At 38.6% G+C, this 22,461-nt stretch overlaps 1 protein-coding gene across 2 annotated transcripts in view; it reads right to left on the minus strand.

Moving 5' to 3' along the window:
- Positions 1-313: 313 nt before the first annotated feature.
- fars2 (phenylalanyl-tRNA synthetase 2, mitochondrial) overlaps positions 314-22,461 on the minus strand; it is a 127,947-nt gene continuing 105,799 nt past the window's right edge. For both annotated transcript variants that reach the window (XM_030123489.1, XM_030123490.1), the window contains exon 10: positions 314-738. In XM_030123489.1, coding sequence (XP_029979349.1) covers positions 600-738 — 139 coding nt within the window. In that variant the 3' untranslated portion in view covers positions 314-599. The remainder of the gene's footprint in view (positions 739-22,461) is intronic.

The raw sequence follows: 22,461 nt of genomic DNA on the forward strand, positions 1-22,461 counted from the left end.
GTCACTGTGTGTCTTTTCGCGCCATTGTGCATCTGTGTGTGTCTGTGTCGTGTGTGTCATTGTGTGTCTGTGTGTCTTGTTGTATGTCTTGTTGTATGTTTGTGTGTTGTGCGTTTGTATGTGTCTGTGTATTTTTGTGTGTTGTGAGTCTTTGTGCGTCGTTGTCCATATGTATGTGTTGTACATCTGTGTGTGTCTCTGTGTGCATTGTGTGTCATTGTGTGTCTTTGCAGATTTTTGTGTGTCTCTGTTTATGTATGTGTGTGTCTGTGTGTGTTGTGTGTCTTTGTGCATTGTTGTGTGTCTGTCATTGTGTGTCTTTTTGTGGTATTGTGCGTCTGTGTGCATCTGTGTCGTGTGTGTCTTTGAGCATCATCATGCCTCTGTGTGTGTCTGTGTGTGTGTCTGTGTATCTTTGCGTGTCTGTCGTGTGTCGTTGTGTGTCTGTGTGATTCGCTGCCGGCGTCTCAGAATCGCGTATCGTCTGTATTAAAGTTGACACGTTTCCCCTGCGGCGAGGAATCACAGCGGCGCCGTGATGAGGAGTTCAACGCCTCTGTGTGTGTGTGTGTGTGTGTGTGTGCGTGTGCGATTGTTCGTCAGTATCGGCCCTGCACGCCCAGCTCGCTCTCGGCGTCCTGTTGGATTTGGCCGTGGACGACGGCGACCTCCTGCTGGGTCAAAGTTCGCTCCATGTGACGATAGACGATGCGATAGCAGTGGCTCCGCCTCCCGGTCCTGAGAGGGCGAGAGACATAGACACACACAGGGAGAGAGAGGGGGGGGTGGGGTTAGTACCTGGAGGTTTCAGATTTCAACACTTTTACATGAGTCACCTACGGGGGAGGGGGGTGGAGCTTCCACCACAGGCTCCTCCTACTTTTTTACATCACCATAAAAAATAAAACACGGAAATAGAAAAATGAAAACAAACCACAAAGTAGAAAGAGGAGGAGGAGACGATGAAGGAGGAGCAGAACCTCCTGCAGTGACAGAGAACAGAGATTTTTACTCATCATCATCAGTTCAAAGTGGGCGGGGCATGGAGAAAACATGAGACCATGTGACCCTGAAACAGGAAGTCAGTCTCCAATGTTTAAAGAGTTAAATGTTTTACTGCGACAGAACTGAAGGCTTCCATCTAAAACCTGTTACATCTGCTTTATTTTATTTCATTTTAATGTTTTATTTTATTTCAATTAATTTCATTTCATTTTATTGTTTTGTTTAATTTTATTTTATTTTATTCTGTTTTGTTTTGTTTTATTTTATTTTATTCTATTTCATTTTATTTCATTTCATTTCATTTCATTTTATTCTGTTTTGTTGTATTGAATTGAATTGAATTGAATTGAATTTTATTCTGTTTTGTTTCATTCTATTCTTTTTTATTTTATTTTATTTTACTTTATTTCATTTTATTTCATTTTATTCTGTTTTGTTTTATTTTATTCTATTTTCTTTTATTTCTAGACCGATGGAGCTCGGATTTCAGCCTCATGTTTCACAATGAAACAAAAACAGCAAAACACAATAAACATCAAATGAAAAGATGGTTGAAGCTGACAAAATGTTGGTAAAACCAGTAAAAAAAGACAGCAAAACTGAACTAATACGTGGTTAAAATAAACTAAAAGATAATAAAACCAAACTGAAACACGGCTAAACCCAAGTATATGATGGTTAAACTAAACTAAAAGAAGTTAAAACAGACTAAAATGGGTCAAAAACCGGTCTAAAAGCTGCTGAAACTGTTGAAAATATTGATGGATAAAACAGACTTAAACATGGCTAAACTAAACTAAAGTCTGTGAACCTGGTGTTGTCCTCGTTTTCATTCACATCAACAAAATAAAACAAGAAATAAACAAAACAAAACAACACAATAAAACACACGAACGCATGTCCTCTCTCTCTCTCTCTCTCCATTCATTCTCTATGTCGCTCTATCACCTCCTCCTGAATAATTGATTATGAGTTTATTTTGCTGTCGAGGAGGGGGGCGGGGCAGTGGGGGTGGAGGGGGCGGGGTCATGAGAAACGACACACAACAGTGACACATCACCATTCACCGCACACACACACACACACACACACACACACACACACACACAGAGTATGTTTTTCCATGTGATAGACTGTGCCCATGAATAATTAATGTCTCCATTATCCTGCACATACAGGTGTGTGTGTGTGTGTGTGTGTGTGTGTGTGTGTGTGTGGGGGGGGGGGTCGATACACTGACACCTGTAACACACACAAACACACACAGACACACAACCACACACTGCAGAATAAACAGGGAAATGAGGATAAATGTACACATCATTACTGTTGTGTTGTGTAGATATTTACAACCTGACACACAACAAAACGACAACTTGTCTTATTTGTCATTTTGTGCGTCCGTCTGGTTGTTTGTTTTGTGTGTGTGTGTTTTTTTTATCATTACTCTCTTAATGTTACTGTTTTGTGAGTATTTTTGTCATATTTGTGTGTTTTTTTCCATCTGTTTTTAGTTGTGTAGTGTTGTTTTTGTCATTTTGTGTGTCTTTTTGTTTGTTTTGTTGTTTGTTTGTGCATGTTTTGTATCATTTCATCTATTAATATTATTGTTTTGTGAGAAAATTTTTTGCCTCATTTGTCTTTAGTTGTGTAGTATTGTGTGTATTTTTGTCTGTTTTTAGTTGTGTAGTTTGTTTTTGTTGTTTTGTGTGTAATTTTTGTCTGTTTTTTCATGTTTTTAGTTGTGTAGTGTTGTTTTTGTTGTTTTGTGTGTATTTTTTCACAGTTTTTGTTGTTTTGTGTGTATTTTTTGTCTGTTTTTAGTTGTGTAGTGTTGTTTTGTGTGTATTTTTTGTCATTTTTTTTCATCTGTTTTTAGTTGTGTAGTGTTGGTTTCGTTGTTTTGTGTATTTTTTGTCTGTTTTTAGTTGTGTAGTCTTGTTTTTGTTGTTTTGTGTGTATTTTTTGTCGTTTTTTTCATCTGTTTTTAGTTGTGTAGTGTTGGTTTCGTTGTTTTGTGTGTATTTTTTGTCATTTTTTTTCATCTGTTTTTAGTTGTGTAGTGTCAGTTTTGTTGTTTTGTGTGTATTTTTGGTCTGTTTTTAGTTGTGTAGTGTTGTTTTTGTTGTTTTGTGTGTATTTTTTCACAGTTTTTGATGTTTTGTGTGTATTTTTTGTCTGTTTTTAGTTGTGTAGTCTTGTTTTTGTTGTTTTGTGTGTATTTTTTGTCATTTTTTTTCATCTGTTTTTAGTTGTGTAGTGTCAGTTTTGTTGTTTTGTGTGTATTTTTTTTTCACAGTTTTTGTTGTTTTGTGTGTATTTTTTTTCACAGTTTTTGTTGTTTTGTGTGTATTTTTGGTCTGTTTTTAGTTGTGTAGTGTTGTTTTTGCTGTTTTGTGTGTATTTTTTGTCATTTTTTTTCATCTGTTTTTAGGTGTGTAGTGTTGTTTTGTGTGTATTTTTTGTCATTTTTTTTCATCTGTTTTTAGTTGTGTAGTGTTGGTTTCGTTGTTTTGTGTATTTTTTGTCTGTTTTTAGTTGTGTAGTCTTGTTTTTGTTGTTTTGTGTGTATTTTTTGTCGGTTTTTTTCATCTGTTTTTAGTTGTGTAGTGTTGGTTTCGTTGTTTTGTGTGTATTTTTTGTCATTTTTTTCATCTGTTTTTAGTTGTGTAGTGTCAGTTTTGTTGTTTTGTGTGTATTTTTGGTCTGTTTTTAGTTGTGTAGTGTTGTTTTTGTTGTTTTGTGTGTATTTTTTGTCTGTTTTTTCATGTTTTTAGTTGTGTAGTGTTGTTTTTGTTGTTTTGTGTGTATTTTTTCACAGTTTTTGATGTTTTGTGTGTATTTTTTGTCTGTTTTTAGTTGTGTAGTCTTGTTTTTGTTGTTTTGTGTGTATTTTTTGTCATTTTTTTTCATCTGTTTTTAGTTGTGTAGTGTCAGTTTTGTTGTTTTGTGTGTATTTTTGGTCTGTTTTTAGTTGTGTAGTGTTGTTTTTGTTGTTTTGTGTGTATTTTTCCACAGTTTTTGATGTTTTGTGTGTATTTTTTGTCTGTTTTTAGTTGTGTAGTCTTGTTTTTGTTGTTTTGTGTGTATTTTTTGTCATTTTTTTTCATCTGTTTTTAGTTGTGTAGTGTCAGTTTTGTTGTTTTGTGTGTATTTTTTTTCACAGTTTTTGTTGTTTTGTGTGTATTTTTTTTCACAGTTTTTGTTGTTTTGTGTGTATTTTTGGTCTGTTTTTAGTTGTGTAGTGTTGTTTTTGCTGTTTTGTGTGTATTTTTTGTCATTTTTTTTCATCTGTTTTTAGTTGTGTAGTGTCAGTTTTGTTGTTTTGTGTGTATTTTTTTCACAGTTTTTGTTTTGTGTGTATTTTTTTCACAGTTTTTGTTGTTTTGTGTGTATTTTTTGTCTGTTTTTAGTTGTGTAGTGTTGTTTTTGTTGTTTTGTGTGTATTTTTTTCATCTGTTTTTAGTTGTGTAGTGTTGTTTTTGTTCTTTTGTGTATATTTTTGGTCTGTGTTTTCTCATTTAAATCAGTCTGGAGGTTGTAAAATCAAACTACACACACTACTGTGAACTTGGAGGAAAAGGGGAAGTTGTGATGTAATGACGTGAACTGTGTTACATGTGACAGTAAACTCTGAGTGTTACACAGTGTGAAACTCAAAGTGTTCGAACATGTGATAGAAAACAGAGGACGGGGATTTTCATGTGAACCAATTAAAATCTAAGAATAGCTCATCCACCAATTAAAAGCAAAGTGAGAAGAAAAGCCTGACATGTATTTTCTGTTCTGTCGTACATTTAACGAACACGCCGTCTATAAATACCTCCGACAGGTTTCACTTCAACGCCTCCCGTCATCGTTTAACCCTTTCTCGTCCTCCGCCGCCGTCCAATCGCATAAATCACAGGTAAACGCACGTTTGTTTTTATCGAGACGCCGTCACGTCTGGATTCATGAAGAGGAACGCCGACAAAGAAGGATTTAATGAATGTTAACGTGGGTTTGATGGTTGAACAGGAAACAGAAGAAGAAGAAAAAAAAACAGTAGCAGAAAAACAGAACAAGAAGAAAAACATAAGGAAAAAAGTAAATGTGGGTTTGATGGTTGTATGGGAAAACAGAGGAAGAAGAAGAAGAAGAAGAAGAAGAAGAAGAAAATAGCAGAAAAACCGAAAAACAGGAAAAACAAGAAAAAAATGTTAATGTGGGTTTGATGGTTGTACGGGAAAACAGAAGACGACAAAACAGTAGCAGAAAAACAGAAAAAGAAGAAAAAACAAGGAAAAAGTGAAGAAAAAAGAAAAACAGCAGAAGAAAATCAAAAAAGAAAAAAATAAGGAAAAAACTAACAGTAACAGAAAAAAAGAGTAGAAAAGAAAGAAAAGAAAAAAGAAAAACAGAAAAAGAAAAAAAACTGAAGAAAAATTTAAGAAAAACAGTAGAAACAAAAAAGGAAAACAGCAAAAGAAAACCAGAAAAAGAAAATAAGAATAAAAAAAAACAGTAGAAAAAAAGAAAAACAGAGGAAAAAAGAAGAAAAACAAAGAAAAAAAAACTAAAGAAAAACTGAAGAAAAACGAGAAAAAAAGAAGATAAACTTCAAATTCACAAAGTTAAAAGCTCTTTCTCATCATTTTTCATCTTTTTTCTACATCATTTTTTCTACGATCCATCTTTATTTATTTATGTTTGTTTATGTAAATTCTTTTAGTCTCAAGGCTTTTACAGTGTTTTTGTCTTTAACGTCACTTTTCGTGTCTGATTTTTGTATCATTTACATTTTTTGTCTTTTTGTGCGTTTTTTTTATCTCATATTTGTTGTCGTTTTATGTCTTTATCGTCTTTAATTGTGTGTCTGTGGTCGTCTTGTGTCCTTTCGCTCATGTTGTGTCATTCGTTGTGTGTCTGCCGTCTTTTGTGTCATCATTTCTTGTTGTTGTTTAGTGTGTGATGTTGTGTGTCTGTCGTCATTTTATACCAGTTTCTTGTTGATCATTTTTGTGTCTCCGGTTGTTGTTTGTCTGTTTTTGTTTGTTTTTGTGTGTGCTGTCGGTCCTTGTTGTGTTGTTTTGTGTGTCTCTGGTTTTTGTTTGTCTCTTTTTGTTCGTTTTTGTGTGTGTTGTTGGTCATTGTTGTGTTGTTTTGTGTGTCTGGTTGTTGTTTGTCTCTTTTTGTTTGTTTTTGTGTGTGTTGTCAGTCATTGTTGTGTTGTTTTGTGTGTCTGGTTGTTGTTTGTCTCTTTTTGTTTGTTTTTGTGTGTTGTCGGTCATTGTTGTGTTGTTTTGTGTGTCTGGTTGTTGTTTGTCTCTTTTTGTTTGTTTTTGTGTGTTGTCGGTCCTTGTTGTGTTGTTTTGTGTGTCTGGTTGTTGTTTGTCTCTTTTTGTTTGTTTTTGTGTGTTGTCGGTCATTGTTGTGTTGTTTTGTGTGTCTGGTTGTTGTTTGTCTCTTTTTGTTTGTTTTTGTGTGTTGTCGGTCCTTGTTGTGTTGTTTGTGTGTCTGGTTGTTGTTTGTCTCTTTTTGTTTGTTTTTGTGTGTTGTCGGTCATTGTTGTGTTGTTTTGTGTGTCTGGTTGTTGTTTGTCTCTTTTTGTTTGTTTTTGTGTGTTGTCGGTCCTTGTTGTGTTGTTTTGTGTGTCTGGTTGTTGTTTGTCTCTTTTTGTTTGTTTTTGTGTGTTGTCGGTCATTGTTGTGTTGTTTTGTGTGTCTGGTTGTTGTTTGTCTCTTTTTGTTTGTTTTTGTGTGTTGTCGGTCATTGTTGTGTTGTTTTGTGTGTCTGGTTGTTGTTTGTCTCTTTTTGTTTGTTTTTGTGTGTGTTGTCGGTCATTGTTGTGTTGTTTTGTGTGTCTGGTTGTTGTTTGTCTCTTTTTGTTTGTTTTTGTGTGTTGTCGGTCATTGTTGTGTTGTTTTGTGTGTCTGGTTGTTGTTTGTCTCTTTTTGTTTGTTTTTGTGTGTTGTCAGTCATTGTTGTGTTGTTTTGTGTGTCTGGTTGTTGTTTGTCTCTTTTTGTTTGTTTTTGTGTGTTGTCAGTCATTGTTGTGTTGTTTTGTGTGTCTGGTTGTTGTTTGTCTCTTTTTGTTTGTTTTTGTGTGTTGTCGGTCCTTGTTGTGTTGTTTTGTGTGTCTGGTTGTTGTTTGTCTCTTTTTGTTTGTTTTTGTGTGTTGTCAGTCATTGTTGTGTTGTTTTGTGTGTCTGGTTGTTGTTTGTCTCTTTTTGTTTGTTTTTGTGTGTTGTCGGTCCTTGTTGTGTTGTTTTGTGTGTCTGGTTGTTGTTTGTCTCTTTTTGTTTGTTTTTGTGTGTTGTCGGTTCTTGTTGTGTTGTTTTGTGTGTCTGGTTGTTGTTTGTCTCTTTTTGTTTGTTTTTGTGTGTTGTCAGTCATTGTTGTGTTGTTTTGTGTGTCTGGTTGTTGTTTGTCTCTTTTTGTTTGTTTTTGGGTGTTGTCGGTCCTTGTTGTGTTGTTTTGTGTGTCTGGTTGTTGTTTGTCTCTTTTTGTTTGTTTTTGTGTGTTGTCGGTCCTTGTTGTGTTGTTTTGTGTGTCTGGTTGTTGTTTGTCTCTTTTTGTTTGTTTTTGTGTGTTGTCAGTCATTGTTGTGTTGTTTTGTGTGTCTGGTTGTTGTTTGTCTCTTTTTGTTTGTTTTTGTGTGTTGTCAGTCATTGTTGTGTTGTTTTGTGTGTCTGGTTGTTGTTTGTCTCTTTTTGTTTGTTTTTGTGTGTTGTCGGTCCTTGTTGTGTTGTTTTGTGTGTCTGGTTGTTGTTTGTCTCTTTTTGTTTGTTTTTGTGTGTTGTCAGTCATTGTTGTGTTGTTTTGTGTGTCTGGTTGTTGTTTGTCTCTTTTTGTTTGTTTTTGTGTGTTGTCGGTCCTTGTTGTGTTGTTTTGTGTGTCTGGTTGTTGTTTGTCTCTTTTTGTTTGTTTTTGTGTGTTGTCAGTCATTGTTGTGTTGTTTTGTGTGTCTGGTTGTTGTTTGTCTCTTTTTTGTTTGTTTTTGTGTGTGTTGTCGGTCCTTGTTGTGTTGTTTTGTGTAACCAGTTCATCATTTGCTGATGTTTTGTCGATTCGTCCATATGAAATGAAATCTCAGTGTGTGTTGACGGGCGGTGCAGATGGGGGCGGGGCTTGGGGTCAGAGGAGGACAGAAATGACCATCGATTGGATACAAGACTGAGGCAGATGGCGAGATGGGTTTGGGGCGAGAGACACCAGCTGTGAATGGGAGAGAGAGAGAGAGACAGAGAGAGAGAGAGAGGTGTCGGGTTTCACTCAGGCTGAGAGGAAACGGCGATCGATACGAGATGAGAGGAAACTCCAGCCGCCGCCAACGCCCTTGAAAGCATCACGCTGCCTTCACTATCACAGGGGAGGAACCCTTCCCTTCGGCCACGCCCCCTTCTCGTAATCTGCTCACTTTTTCAACCGTGTCTTCTGATTGGACGACTTCTGATTGACCTCGAGCCTTCCACACCAATCACATCACACTGTACGACTGGCCACGCCCACTTCTCTACATCGTACACATCTGCCAAAGTAGTAACATGATAGTAAACGACACGTCGGCGGGTATGAGGATGCCGCTCGCCGTTAACGTCCGCAACACGTGAAAAACACACAACGACCGTTTTGTCCGTTTTTTTTTTTTTGTGTATTTTTGTTGTTTTCATTTTCCACCGTCGTTACTTTTAACACAACAGGTCACGTGATGTTACTCATGGACCAATCAGGTTCTGCACTGTAACCGTGGTAACTGTGGAGTTGTGAGTCGTGCAGCTGCGAACACGGCGACGGACAACGACACACAACGACACGCTGTGTGATGTCACACGTGTTCCTGCCGTTCGTCGTCTGTTTGTTGAGTCACAGCGTCTGTTTGTGGACGAATGAGTCACACACAAGAACGACAACAGAGGGACACGCAACACAACAGACACACAACAGATACACAACACAACATATACACAACAGACACACAACAGAGGGACATGCAACACAACAGACACACAACAGATACACAACACAACATATACACAACAGACACACAACAGAGGGACACGCAACACAACAGACACACAACAGATACACAACACAACATATACACAACAGACACACAACAGAGGGACACGCAACACAACAGACACACAACAGATACACAAGACAACATATACACAACAGACACACAACAGAGGGACACGCAACACAACAGACACACAACAGACACACAACAGATACACAACACAACAGATACACAACATATACACAACACAACAGACACACAACAGATACACAACATAACAGATACACAACATATACACAACACAACAGATACACAACAGACACACAACAGAGGGAGACGCAACACAACAGACACACAACAGATACACAACATATACACAACACAACAGACACACAACAGACACACAACAGAGGGACATGCAACACAACAGACACACAACAGATACACAACACAACACAACATGTACACAACAGACACAAAACAGATACACAACATATACACAACAGACACACAACAGAGGGACATGCAACACAACAGACACACAACACAACACAACAGATACACAACACAACACAACATATACACAACAGACATGCAACACAACAGATACACAACAGACACACAACAGAGGGACATGACACAACAGACACACAACACAACAAATACACAAAAGACACAAAACAGATACACAACACGACATACACACAACAGACACACATTAACGTTTGTATATTTCTGTTCATTTTATGTCATTCTTCTTGTTTTTCATTGTTTCGTGTCTTTTTTTTAATATAATTTCATGTTTTTTCGTTGTTCTTTCTGTATTTTTGTGCTTTTGTTTTTATTTCTAGGTCTTTTGTGTCTTTGTGTTTTAAAGGTGTGTGTGTGTGTGTGTTTGGTCGTCTGGTATCACATTATCTGCACGTTTACAGCGTGTACACATCTGGTCATGGAGCAGAAGAACATTCAACTCAGTGACCTTGACCTATTTGTTCAAGGTCAAAGGTCATTAAGTGGAGACACGAGCCTGTGTTTGAAACAGCCTGTGCAGTTAAAAAACCTGAGTTCTTTTAAATATAAATACGACAGATTATCTGATCTGAAGTAGAGGGCAGGAACTAGAACAGATTCGTACACCGTATTTAACTGAAGTGGGTTCACCACGCACAGTGTGTTATGTGTGTGTTCAGTCTGTTGTGTGTTTGTTCGACAAAATAAAAACGTCTCTGAACGTCTGTGTGACAGATTCACATCAGAACCGGTTTAGGATCAAGACCCCCACCCAGGTCCATTAGAGGGAGGGGCACGGCGGGGCTTTGGACAGCTGTCAATCAGAGGGAGGGCGGGTCTTTGGAGCCCTGTCCATCAGAGGGAGGGGTGCGGCTTCAGACTGGCGTCCATCAGAGGGAGGGCGTGGCTTCGGATCGCTGTCCATCAGAGGGAGGGCGTGGCTTCAGACCAATGTCCATCAGAACGAGGGGCATAGCTGTGGACCGCCGTCCATCAGAGGGAGGGCGGGGCCTCGGACCGTCCTTGGGGTGTGAGTTTGTGTGCGGCAGCAGCAGACCGTGGACAAACCCGGTGGATTTGACGAGCGTTGGCGTCTCCGTGGCAGCTCTGACTAATTTATGCAGATGTATTAATAGATCAGAGGCAGATCTCAACAGGCTCGTCAGAAAAAGGCCAAATAAACACCAACAGGAGCTGCATCTGCCGCCGTTTTATCTGCTGTTTCTTATTCATGCTCTTATTTATTTTCCAGCAGACGAAAAACTGACTTCATATGTGTCGTTGTCTTTAATGACGTTAATAAAATAACATTAAAACAAGCGTCAGTTCCATAAAAAACAGCAGAGTGCTGGGTTAAACATGGGTCACATGACGAACACACTGGACTGATGGGCTCCATGCTGTTGGTCATTTGTGTGTCTTTTATTTTTCCTTTGTCGTTGTGTTACTTCAGTGTGTTTTTGGTCATTTCCTGTACTGTTATATTAATAGTATTTATTGTGTCCGCCGTCTCGATCTGTTTGGTTTGATCGGCTGTTTCTTATTTATGCAGCTTTTTTATTTTCCAGAAGAAGAAACACGACTGACTTCATGTGTGTCCTCGTTCTTAATGACGTTAATGGTTCATTTTCTATGATTTTAATGGTTTTTCCACACGTGCAGATGTAAAAAAACTGAAATAAATTAGATTAACCTGTATACATGCAGGACCACATTTGTAATCAGATTACTGTTTTATCAGAAGTTTCATAAAGTGTGGAAATCTTTCTTAACCTTTTCTGACAATTTCATGACGCATGTACAAGGTAAGTTTGATTTTCTTTTTTTTATGTGTGAATATCTGTGTGTATTCTGTATTTCTGAAATTCCATAAACATCTAAACAGCTGAGATTACTGCTGTTATCTGATAGAACAGATCAGATCGTTTACATGATCAATAATAATCTGAAAACTGCAGAAATCTGATAATGATCAGAGTATTAGTGTAGACGTAAACAGGGTCAATAACAGGACGTTTGAGGAGGAGGAGCAAACACCTGGGACAGAAATGACCATAAATGAGCATAAGCCCCATACTGGTTTGTTTACATCTATCAACCACAATTCAGTTTGGCCTGACTTCCAAACCAGTCCAGTCCGGTCCAGTCCAGTCCAGTCCAGTCTAGTCTAGTCCAATCCAATCCGGTCTGGTCCGGTCCGGTCCAGTCCACATTTGGTCCATTTCATTAATTCCAATTTTTAATTTGTGCGAACAATTGAAAGAATGAAAAACAACTGTTTTTTTGATTTTTAATTTGTACGTGAATAATGAAATGAGTCATTTTTTTCATTTTCCGATTGTGGATTCGAACTGAACATGAAAAGAACCAGTGATACACAGATCCATGACGTTTACTCGTGTCGTTTCATGAATACTTTGGGTTTTGTTGTTACGATCACTTCCTCCTCTTCTTCCTCCTCTTCCTCCTCCTCCTCTTCTTCCTCCTCTTCCTCTTCCTCCTCTTCCTCTTCCTCCTCTTCCTCCTCCTCCTCCGTCCGGCCCACTTAGGATGGATCTAATCGTTGAGGCTAAGGGGAGGAGACACATCACCTCCTCTGGATGCCGTCTGGATGGGAATCACTGCCTCCTCCAGGAAAACGGAGGAGACAGCGGCGGGAAAATGGACTTATGTAACGCCAGGGTTGGAGGACGAGGAGGTGGAGGTGGAGCGAAACGTCTCAAATCCAAGTTGATTTGGATGATCTCTGTTGTTTCCTCCCTGGTAAATCGACGTAAACGTCACCCCAGTGGGTTATTTCTGTCCTTCCGGGCTTCCGTCTTATCCTCCCTTACAGATCCACGCCTTTCATCAGTTATAAATAGTCCGACCTGACAGCTTCGGTTAAAATAGATCCACTTCCATCCAAAATAAAGACACTACAGACACATTCCTGCAGTCCTTCTTCACCTGAATGAACTGTTTACACTGGTTCTCCAGATAATAGACAGGACCGAAGCTTCTGACAGGAACCTCACAGGAAACATAACCGTACGCTACTGAAATAGAAATCTATGATACGGCTGGAGTCCAGAAGATGGAGGATAAAATAAAATGTGTCAATTTCATCAGGAGAAAACCTCAGACAAACACACTGTAAATCTATAAGTTTTATATAAGTTTTTTATGTATAAACTTGTGTTTCTTGCTTGTAAATCAGTTTTTTTCCTTATACAAAAATGACTATAAATGCACAGAATATTGTCACGTTTTACTCATTAATTTGTAGTTTTTTTCACCACAGTTTAAAGTTTCTTTATCATGAATTTATAATTTTATCCTTTATATGCCTGAAACTATTCATAACACAACTTCCTAATTAATTTTTCTCTATACTGTAAAAAAAATCTGTAATTTAACAGAATTTTCACTGTTAATTTGACAGATTTTTCCTGTATTTTATGATACAGGGAAATATCAATGAAATGACAAAAACAGACTGTGATTTTACATGTCAAATGTAAAATAACACGAAAAAACTGAAACTGAATAACCAAAAAAATTTAAATTTTTTAAAACAATTTTTTTCTTTTTTCACAGAAAAATACAGTTAAAATACATAAATGTATCGTAATTTTACAAATGTTTCTGTTCTATTTATGAGATTAAACTGTCAATTTAAAGTTTAATACTGTAAAAAAAAAAAAAAAATTAAACAAGATAAAATTACAGACAATTAACTGTAAAAGAAGTATATGTTCTGTAAGTTTAACAAGACTCTTTTGTTAATTGACAAATATCTTGTGTAATTACAGGAGCTTTCACACCAAAAATGTTGAATAAATGTATTTTTGTGAATGTAGAACATGTATAAGCACTGATAAACTGTCCAAATACAGTTTTTATCAGTGGATTGGACAACTTGGTCTCACTAGAAATTATTTATATTTATATTTATAGGGAATTTAATTGTTTTAATATAAGTAAATATTGTTTATTAAACATTAAAAAGTTTAAAAAAAGCAAAATCTCATGTAAAGTTAGGGCAAAAAACTGTATTTTAATTGTGGAAAATTACCGCATTTTTATGAGATGGTTATTTTCTGTTATTTTACAGTATTTTTTCAGCACCCCAATACCGTTTTTTACTGTTTTTTTTTTTTTTTTTTTACAGTGTATGTTTAACCCTCCTGTAGACATTAATCACCATGTATTCTATCATTCCCTGCATTTTTCCATCAAAATCATATATTTTCTTATATATAATTTACTGAACATGTTCATTAAAGCTTAGAGTAATTATATTTAAGGTTATTGAGTTACGAGTTAATAATATATTTTGCTGAAGAAATTCACTTTTTCTTGAGTTTTCTCAGTTTTTATATAAAAAACCTTTAAATTTACTCTGAGCTTGAATCAACATCTACATGATCAGTGAATTAAATACAGGAAAATACATGATATACATAATTTACAGCTAAAAATGCAAAATGAAGAAGACAACATTTAAAAAATGGAGATAAATGACTTGGTTAGGGTTAAATATAGAAAAGAGTTCATTTGGAAGTTGGTCTTTAAGGGTTAAACTTCTCTGATGTGATGAAATCTCCCAGTTTTGGAAAATGTCACTGATGTCGTTCAGCTCATTTTATAGTTTAGTTTTACACGATGTTTGTCTCATAAATAGAATGTCTGATCCAGAACAGGACCACAGGTGTGACCACGTGTCGTAGGTTGGACCACGGACCTCATTTTGGATCATGGATTTCACCTTGGACCACAGACCTCATGTTGGACCATGGACCTCATATTGGACCACATACCTTATGTTGGACCACATGCCTCATATTGGACCACAGGCCTCATGTTGGACCATGGACCTTATGTTGGACCACATTCCTTATGTTGGACCACAGTCCTCGTGTTGGACCACATACCTTATGTTGGACCACATGCCTCATGTTGGACCATGGACCTTATGTTGGACCATATACCTTATGTTGGACCACAGTCCTCGTGTTGGACCATGGACCTTATGTTGGACCACATACCTTATGTTGGACCACATGCCTCATGTTGGACCATGGACCTTATGTTGGACCACATACCTTACGTTGGACCACAGTCCTCGTGTTGGACCACATACCTTATGTTGGACCACATACCTCATATTGGACCACAGGCCTCATGTTGGACCATGGACCTTATGTTGGACCACATACCTTATGTTGGACCACAGTCCTCGTGTTGGACCACAGGCCTCATGTTGGACCGTGGACCTTATGTTGGACCACAGTCCTCGTGTTGGACCACAGACCTTATGTTGGACCACAGACCTTATGTTGGACCACAGACCTTATGTTGCACCATGGTCCTCATGTTGGACCATGGACTTTACATTAGACCTAGGACCTCAGGGTGGACCACAGGCCTCATATTGGACCATGGACCTTATGTTAGACCACAGACCTTAAACAGTATTAGGCCAAGGACCTCATGATGGACCACAGGCCTCGTGTTGGACCACAGACCTCATGTTGGACCACAGGCCTTGTGTTGGACCATGGTCCTCGTGGTAGACCACAGGCCTCGTGTTGGACCATGGTCTTCATGTTGGACCACAGACCTCATGTTGGACCACAGACCAGTTTTGACGTTCATTTCTTTTTATTTCAGTTGACGTTGGGTTTTACCGATGACATATCTGACCATCATAGGAGCAGCTCGGCCTTCTGGGAAACGTAGTCCAGTAGAACCAGTGAAACCAAACCTCATCCTCCTAAAGGTCAAGTGAAACGTTTAACGAGCGACGCCGGCGGCTGAACGGCGTTCTGAATTATTCACAACCATAACGGAAGCAGCCAATCGCACGCCGTTAATGTCAAGTGGATTCAAACTGTTAAGGCCAAGGCATGATGGGTAATGAGACCAGGATGATGGAGGACGATAAAGGTCGGCCTTGAGTTCATGTTTCTGGGCTGAAAACACAAAGATTCAGTCGTAACATCTGGGATTATTAAAAATTATGTCGAGTGCTTGAAGGTCGAAGCGTCTGATTGGATGAAAGGTTTAAATCACAGGTGTCGAATATGCGGCCCGGGGGCCGAATCCGGCCCACCAAAGGCTCCGGTCCGGCCCACCAAAGGCTCCGGTCCGGCCCACCAAAGGCTCCGGTCCGGCCCGTGGGATGAATGTGTGAAATGCAGAAATTATTATTATTAACAACCAAGGATGTTAGAATCATTTTAGGTCAATTCAATCTAAAGTGGATCAGACTAGTAAAATACTATCATAATAACATATAAATAATGAAAAGCACAATTTTTTCTCCTTTGTTTTAGTGTAAAAAATAAGTAAAATTACACAAAAATGTTTACAGTTTCAGACTGGCCTTTTGCAAAAAATGTGACTAACCTGAACAAATACAAACAACCTGAAATGTCTTAAGAGAAGTATGTGGAAATGTAACAATAGAGGGTCTGCACATATGTCACCCCCCCCCCCCCCCCCCAGGCCACACCCCTCTCAGTCAGACTGAGTGTCTTAAACCAACCTGTTCAACATGACGGAGTATAGCAGTAAACACAGCCAGAGAAAAGGGAAAATGTCAAATCTGAAATTAAATGAAGGACAGTTGGACTGGACATGGATCTGTACGAGCTACCAAAGAACAAGTGGTTCATGAACACTGACATGTGGACACACATGGAGGATCCAGACCTGATCCAGGGTGGAGGGGATCAGCGCTATTTGGACCTGAAACTAATATACATGGTTTCATCAGGACTGACAACCAGGGTCCAAAACTAGGACCAGAACCAGCTGATCCAAAGGGTCCAAAACTAGGGCCCAGAACCAGCTGATCCAAAGGCTCCAAAACTAGGGCCCAGAACCAGCTGATCCAAAGGCTCCAAAACTAGGGCCCAGAACCAGCTGATCCAAAGGCTCCAAAACTAGGACCAGAACCAGCTGATCCAAAGGGTCCAGAACTAGGGCCCAGAACCAGCTGATCCAAAGGTCATTTCCAGTCCAGCGTGGACTGACCCCAGTGAATATATGCATGATCTACTGGGACTGAGCAGATTTACTGAGTCTAGTTCAGATCCAGTCCTTTATCCAACACAGATACTACTGCTGTGGACCAGCAGGGCACCACTGCATTCTGGGAAATTAGCAGATTTACACCACCTGTTTTTAAATTACCACATTATTCTTGTAATATAATGGTTTTATTGTCGGAATATGACGACTTTAATCTCATAAATGAATGACATTTTTGTTAAATTATGAGTTTTTACTTTATTCTCATAACATTGTGATTCTTTTTGTATTCGACTTTATTCTCATAAAATTACAGGTTTTATATCGATATTTTATGACTTTATTCTGGTAGTGACCAGTGTTTTTCTTTTCTTCTGTGGTCCTAATACTCCGTCGTAGCTTTATTCTCCAGTTCTCCTGTATTTGTAAAACTAGGTTAGCCTCAGTTTCAGTTAGTTTACTAATCATGTAGGAGCACAAGGTTCAGAATCACAAAATGAAGAAAATAAGTTTATTTTTAGCGCACCGACCTCCGCTTTTGGTGGGTTACTTCATTAGCATTGGCCACATGAGCTGAAGGCCTTAAAATTTTTCAGCCTATGCTTTTATTTTTTCTGGTGGCCTTAATTTTAAAGCAAGAGACCTTTTGGGTAAACAGCACCCCCTTAATTAGAAAGGGTGGATGATGGCTTTTTTTTCTTATAGTGGATAATTTTTTGGGCTGTTATCTTTTGTTTTTCTTATATGGATAAGATTTTGGGCTGTTGCAATTCTGGGCCACCGCACTGGAAAATGTTTAATGGGTGAAAAAAAACCAAACAAACATAAAAAGTGAGTTAAAAAAAAAAATTAGATTCAATTCAATTCAACTTTATTCGTCTCCTCAGGGGATGATTTAAGGCACATGTAGCAGCATAATTGGATGATGCTTTTATACAACTCAAGAAATAAAGAAAAAGAAGGTAAAAAAGAAAAAAAACATAATAAATAATAGCAATAACAATAATAATAAGAACAACTATGTACATATGTTGTGATGCTATTTTTTTTTTTAATCCACTTCAGATCATATTGGTCTGAATGTGGAACCTGAGCAAAAATGATTTAACATCAATCACTGTTAAAATCTTCCGTGTAATTTTTCTGTCCCGTGGACCGGATTGGACCAGATTGGACTGGGTTGGACCGGATTGGACCCTTTGGCGGGCCGGTTTAAGCCCACGTGCCGTACGTTTCACACCCCGGTCTAGAATCTGTTTTCCTGGAAAAACCGCGCTGGTTTTGTCACATTTATCTGACGCATTTATTTCCTGTAAAACCTGATAAAGTCTGTATTTTCCCCCTGTGTGACCTTTGACCCCTGTGACGGTCACTCAGAGGTGGACAGAGCGTTTCCGTCGCCGTCCGAGGCTTCGGATTGTTTTGCTGATGGAGTCAAAGCCGACGGAGGAAAGTGCTGAGCGTCGCATTGAGACGGACTGGGTCTCCAGGGTTTGGACGTCCACCATCATTTATTGGACACGTCGACCTTGTCACCGCCGGAGGTTTAACTCCAGTGGAGGGACTGAACACTGAACAGAGTAAAACCCAGGAAACACAGGCCCCGACAGAGTAAATACAGACCTGACCGAGTAAATACAGACCTGATAGAGTAAATACAGACCTGATAGAGTAAATACAGACCTGGCAGAGTAAATACAGACCTGATAGAGTAAATACAGACCTGACAGAGTAAATACAGACCTGATAGAGTAAATACAGACCTGGCAGAGTAAATACAGACCTGATAGAGTAAATACAGACCTGACAGAGTAAATAAAGACCTGATAGAGTAAATACAGACCTGATAGAGTAAATACAGACCTGACCGAGTAAATACAGACCTGATAGAGTAAATACAGACCTGATAGAGTAAATACAGACCTGATAGAGTAAATATAGACCTGATAGAGTAAATACAGACCTGACAGAGTAAATACAGACCTGATAGAGTAAATACAGACCTGATAGAGTAAATACAGACCTGACAGAGTAAATACAGACCTGACAGAGTAAATACAGACCTGACAGAGTAAATATAGAGTTATATAAATAGAGTTATATTTTCTTTCTACACCTCAGGAATGGATTTATTAGAAATAATCTGAAAGTCAACATGTTTTACTAATATTTGTCATGAATACGTGAATATTCGATGGTAAAGAACGAGGTATAGTTTGTGTACAGAGGCTGATTTTTCTGATATTTCACATGAATAAAAGCATCAGTCAATAAAGTTGAACAGAACATACGAGGATCACGATGATTAGAGCTATGATTATTATTATTTCATTATTATTAATATTGTTGTAAAATCACCAGTGTTACCAGACTTATATGCAATATTCTTCATTTTCCTTCTGTTTATTCATAAAACCCAGAATAAACAAAAAAACCCTAATGATTAAAAGCACAAATAATCCATTTAGCCTCAGACCTGTTAAAGAAAAGCATCATGTTATGTGTCGGTTTTTTTTTTTTTTAGACGATCAGGAAAAACTGATGAGACGAACCCATTTCTGCAGATAGACGTTTACCCATAATGCATTTGGGTGTTGTTCCTGAAATGGACCTAAATGAGGGCGTTGGTTTCCAGTCAGTGAAACGGTGAAACTGCAGCGACGTGGTTTTTTTTTCTGGTGGCGTTTTAGTCACTCTCACCTCGAGTGACCGAGGCGAAGCTGCTGACGGTGTGATTCAGCCGGAGGACAGAAGGTCTGAGTGGAGGACAGAAGGTCTGAGTGGAGGACAGAAGGTCTGAGTGGAGGACAGAAGGTCTGCGTGGAGGACAGAAGGTCTGCGTAGATGACTGGTGGTGGGACCACACACAGAGGCTGCGGCGGCGAACCCTTGCCATAGGTACAGTATGTGATCTGCAGCCCCTAGCCCCGCCCCCAGCACCACATCACACCGCAGAAATAAACCCACAGACGGTACGGGGGTCGGGTTTCCTACACGACGACAGTCAGGCAGATTTTAGTCCAACAGAGACGAACGTCTATGAAACAGAGATAAATAAGACGTCCTCCGTCCAGAAAAGTGAAGAAAAACCTCATATTCTGACCAACATGGACGACTTCCTGTTGGGTTTAAGGTGTGGTTTAGATCAACTGGACCAGATCTGGTAGATCTGGGTTAAACTGCATGTGCATGGAGAGATGAAGAAGAAGAATGGACAGATGTGAGGTCACAGTGACCTTTGACCTTTGACCACCACAGCCATTACAGTCAATAGAAAGGATAAAAGAAGAGTTAAGGAAACGAGGGAAGGAGACATGGAAAAGATATAAAACACAGAGAAGGAGGGAGGGAAAAAAGGAAACACAGAAGGAAAAGAAACAAGTGGAGAGGAAATATACAAAAGAAGCAGCAAGGAAAGGAACCAAGGACCCAAAGGAAAAGAAAAGGAACCAAGGAGATACAAGGAAAGGAAACAAGGACCCAAAGGAAAAGAAAAGGAACCAAGGAGATACAAGGAAAGGAAACAAGGACCCAAAGGAAAAGAAAAGGAACCAAGGAGATACAAGGAAAGGAACCAAGGACCCAAAGGAAAAGAAAAGGAACCAAGGAGATACAAGGAAAGGAAACAAGGACCCAAAGGAAAAGAAAAGGAACCAAGGAGATACAAGGAAAGGAACCATGAAACAAAAAGAGTGTGGTACGGATTGTATTAAATGGAAGATGAACGTGTGACTCTGACTAGCTCTACGATGTCGGGTGAATATCATACATCATGAACGAAAATGGAAAAGAAGAAGAGGAAATGTAATGTTCTAAGTTGTTTGCTTAATCTTTACATTACAAGGTGTTTTGCTTGAAGAGTCTTTTTATTTTTGCAAGTCTAAGTAATATTCTGAGTAATATTCTTATATAACTGTAATATTCTTTTTATTTTAGAGGTACTGAACAGTCAGGTTTGATTCGTGTGTGTGTGGTTTTGATGAACTCACACCTGTCTGTACTGAACTTGGAGAAAAGGTCAAATGCAACGAGAAAGATCTAATTTTACATCTTTAGACAGTAGTCGTGGTAAAGAGCATAAAACAGAAAAAACAGAAAACGAACTTAGGGATTTTTTGTGGTCAAGAAATGCTAGCCTAACTGTGCAGGTGTTAAGCAAGGACACGCTTTCTGAAAACTCTCTGTGGTTGAGCTAGGCAGTTGGTTTGATTGACAGGTGTCCAAGGTGCTTGTTAAACTCAAATGAACTTTCAGCTTGTGCTTTTCTTAGCATTGGCTTATGGAGTGACTGACATGTTAATGCCTAGTGACTATTATTAACCAATAATAAGTGTGCGACGAATGATGTCATTGAATAATGGGAGTCTCCAGAGTCACTAAAGACTATAAAAAGGTAATAAAGAAAACTTTTTTTTAGGCTTTTTTCATTTTATCTCTGAGACGAATGTGTGTTTGACTAATTGATAACTGACTTCTTTCTTTTTGTAACTTTTTCTATTTTTGCCTGAAGCAATAAATCAAGCTATTGTTTTAACTTTTTAAAACCTCAACCCTTCTTTTTTGGTGAATTCTTCATTTCTCCTGGTTTGATCCTTCCATCCGAAACATAACTGGTGAGTTAATTTAAATTATGTGACCCCCCCCCCGGTAAGCAGCCTAAATGGAGTAGTCCAGAGCCTCCGTTGGGTCCAAAAATCTCTAGAACACACAGCTTTCTGTCCAAGATAACCGGAGATTTTTTGGTACTGAGGTGGTTTAAAGTTAAAAGAAACTGGGCAGTAGTTCATTAACTGAAATAAATTGTGGTTTTTGAGATTTACTGCTTGCTGCGTGTTTACAAGAGGAAACATGAGACAAGGAGAGGAAACAAGAAAAAAGGAAACATGAAAGAAGGAAAGCAAACGAAAAAGGAAAGGGAACCATGAAATAAAGAAAAATAAGGAAACATAAATCAACAAAATAAAACACAAAAGAAGAAACATAAAAACAGAAAAGGGAAACATGATCAAAAGAAAGGAAACATGGAAAGGAAAAAAGGAAAAATGACAAAAGGAAAGGAAAGAAAAGGAAAAACAACTTCCACATAAAACTGACGGACAGATTTATTACTGATTGATTATTGATCAGTTACCAGTCGTTCTACACCTGATGCCGTTCCTCAGGTGTTTTGTCGTGCCGTCACCTGTTCGTGTGCATTTTTCTGCCCATTAGTGTGTATTTGTGTGTGTGTGTGTGTGTGTTTGTGTACACAGTTTTTCTTTGTGTGTGTTTCTGCTGCTGTAACCTCTACGCTCAATTACACCCAGATTACCCAGAATCCCCTGGGGCTCAGCTACACTCATATAAATCTGGTGTGTTGTTGATACACCTGCTCTCTAATGCCCATAAAACACGACGATGCACACACACACACACACACACACACACACACACACACACACACACAACACACACACACACACACAACACACAAACAGCGCATAAACAAACACATTAGTCAACACGGGCAGCAGCGCATACCTGCACACACACACACACACATGCACACACACACACACACACACACACACGCACACACACACAAAATGACAAACGAGGAGACGAAGGGAAGGAAAGGAGGAGAGGAAGCAAGAAAAGGAAAGAGGAGAAAGAGCTGACAGAGGGGAAACAAGGAGAGGAAAGGAGGAGAGGAATCAAGAAGAGAAGGAAGGAAGAGGATAAAAGAAGAGAAGGAGCTGACAAAGGAAACAAAGAGGAAAGGAGGAGAGGAAACAAGAGGAGGAAAGAAGAGAAGGAAAGAAAAGGAAGGAAGAGGAGAAAAGAAGAGAAGGAGCAGACAGAGAGGAAACAAGGAGAGGAAAGAAGAAGAGGAAAGAACAGAAGGAAAGAAAAGAAGGAAGAGGAGAAAAGAAGTGAAGGAGCAG

The sequence above is a fragment of the Sphaeramia orbicularis genome, chromosome 20 (assembly GCF_902148855.1).
Source record: "Sphaeramia orbicularis chromosome 20, fSphaOr1.1, whole genome shotgun sequence".
Classification (NCBI taxonomy): Eukaryota; Metazoa; Chordata; class Actinopteri; order Kurtiformes; family Apogonidae; genus Sphaeramia; species Sphaeramia orbicularis.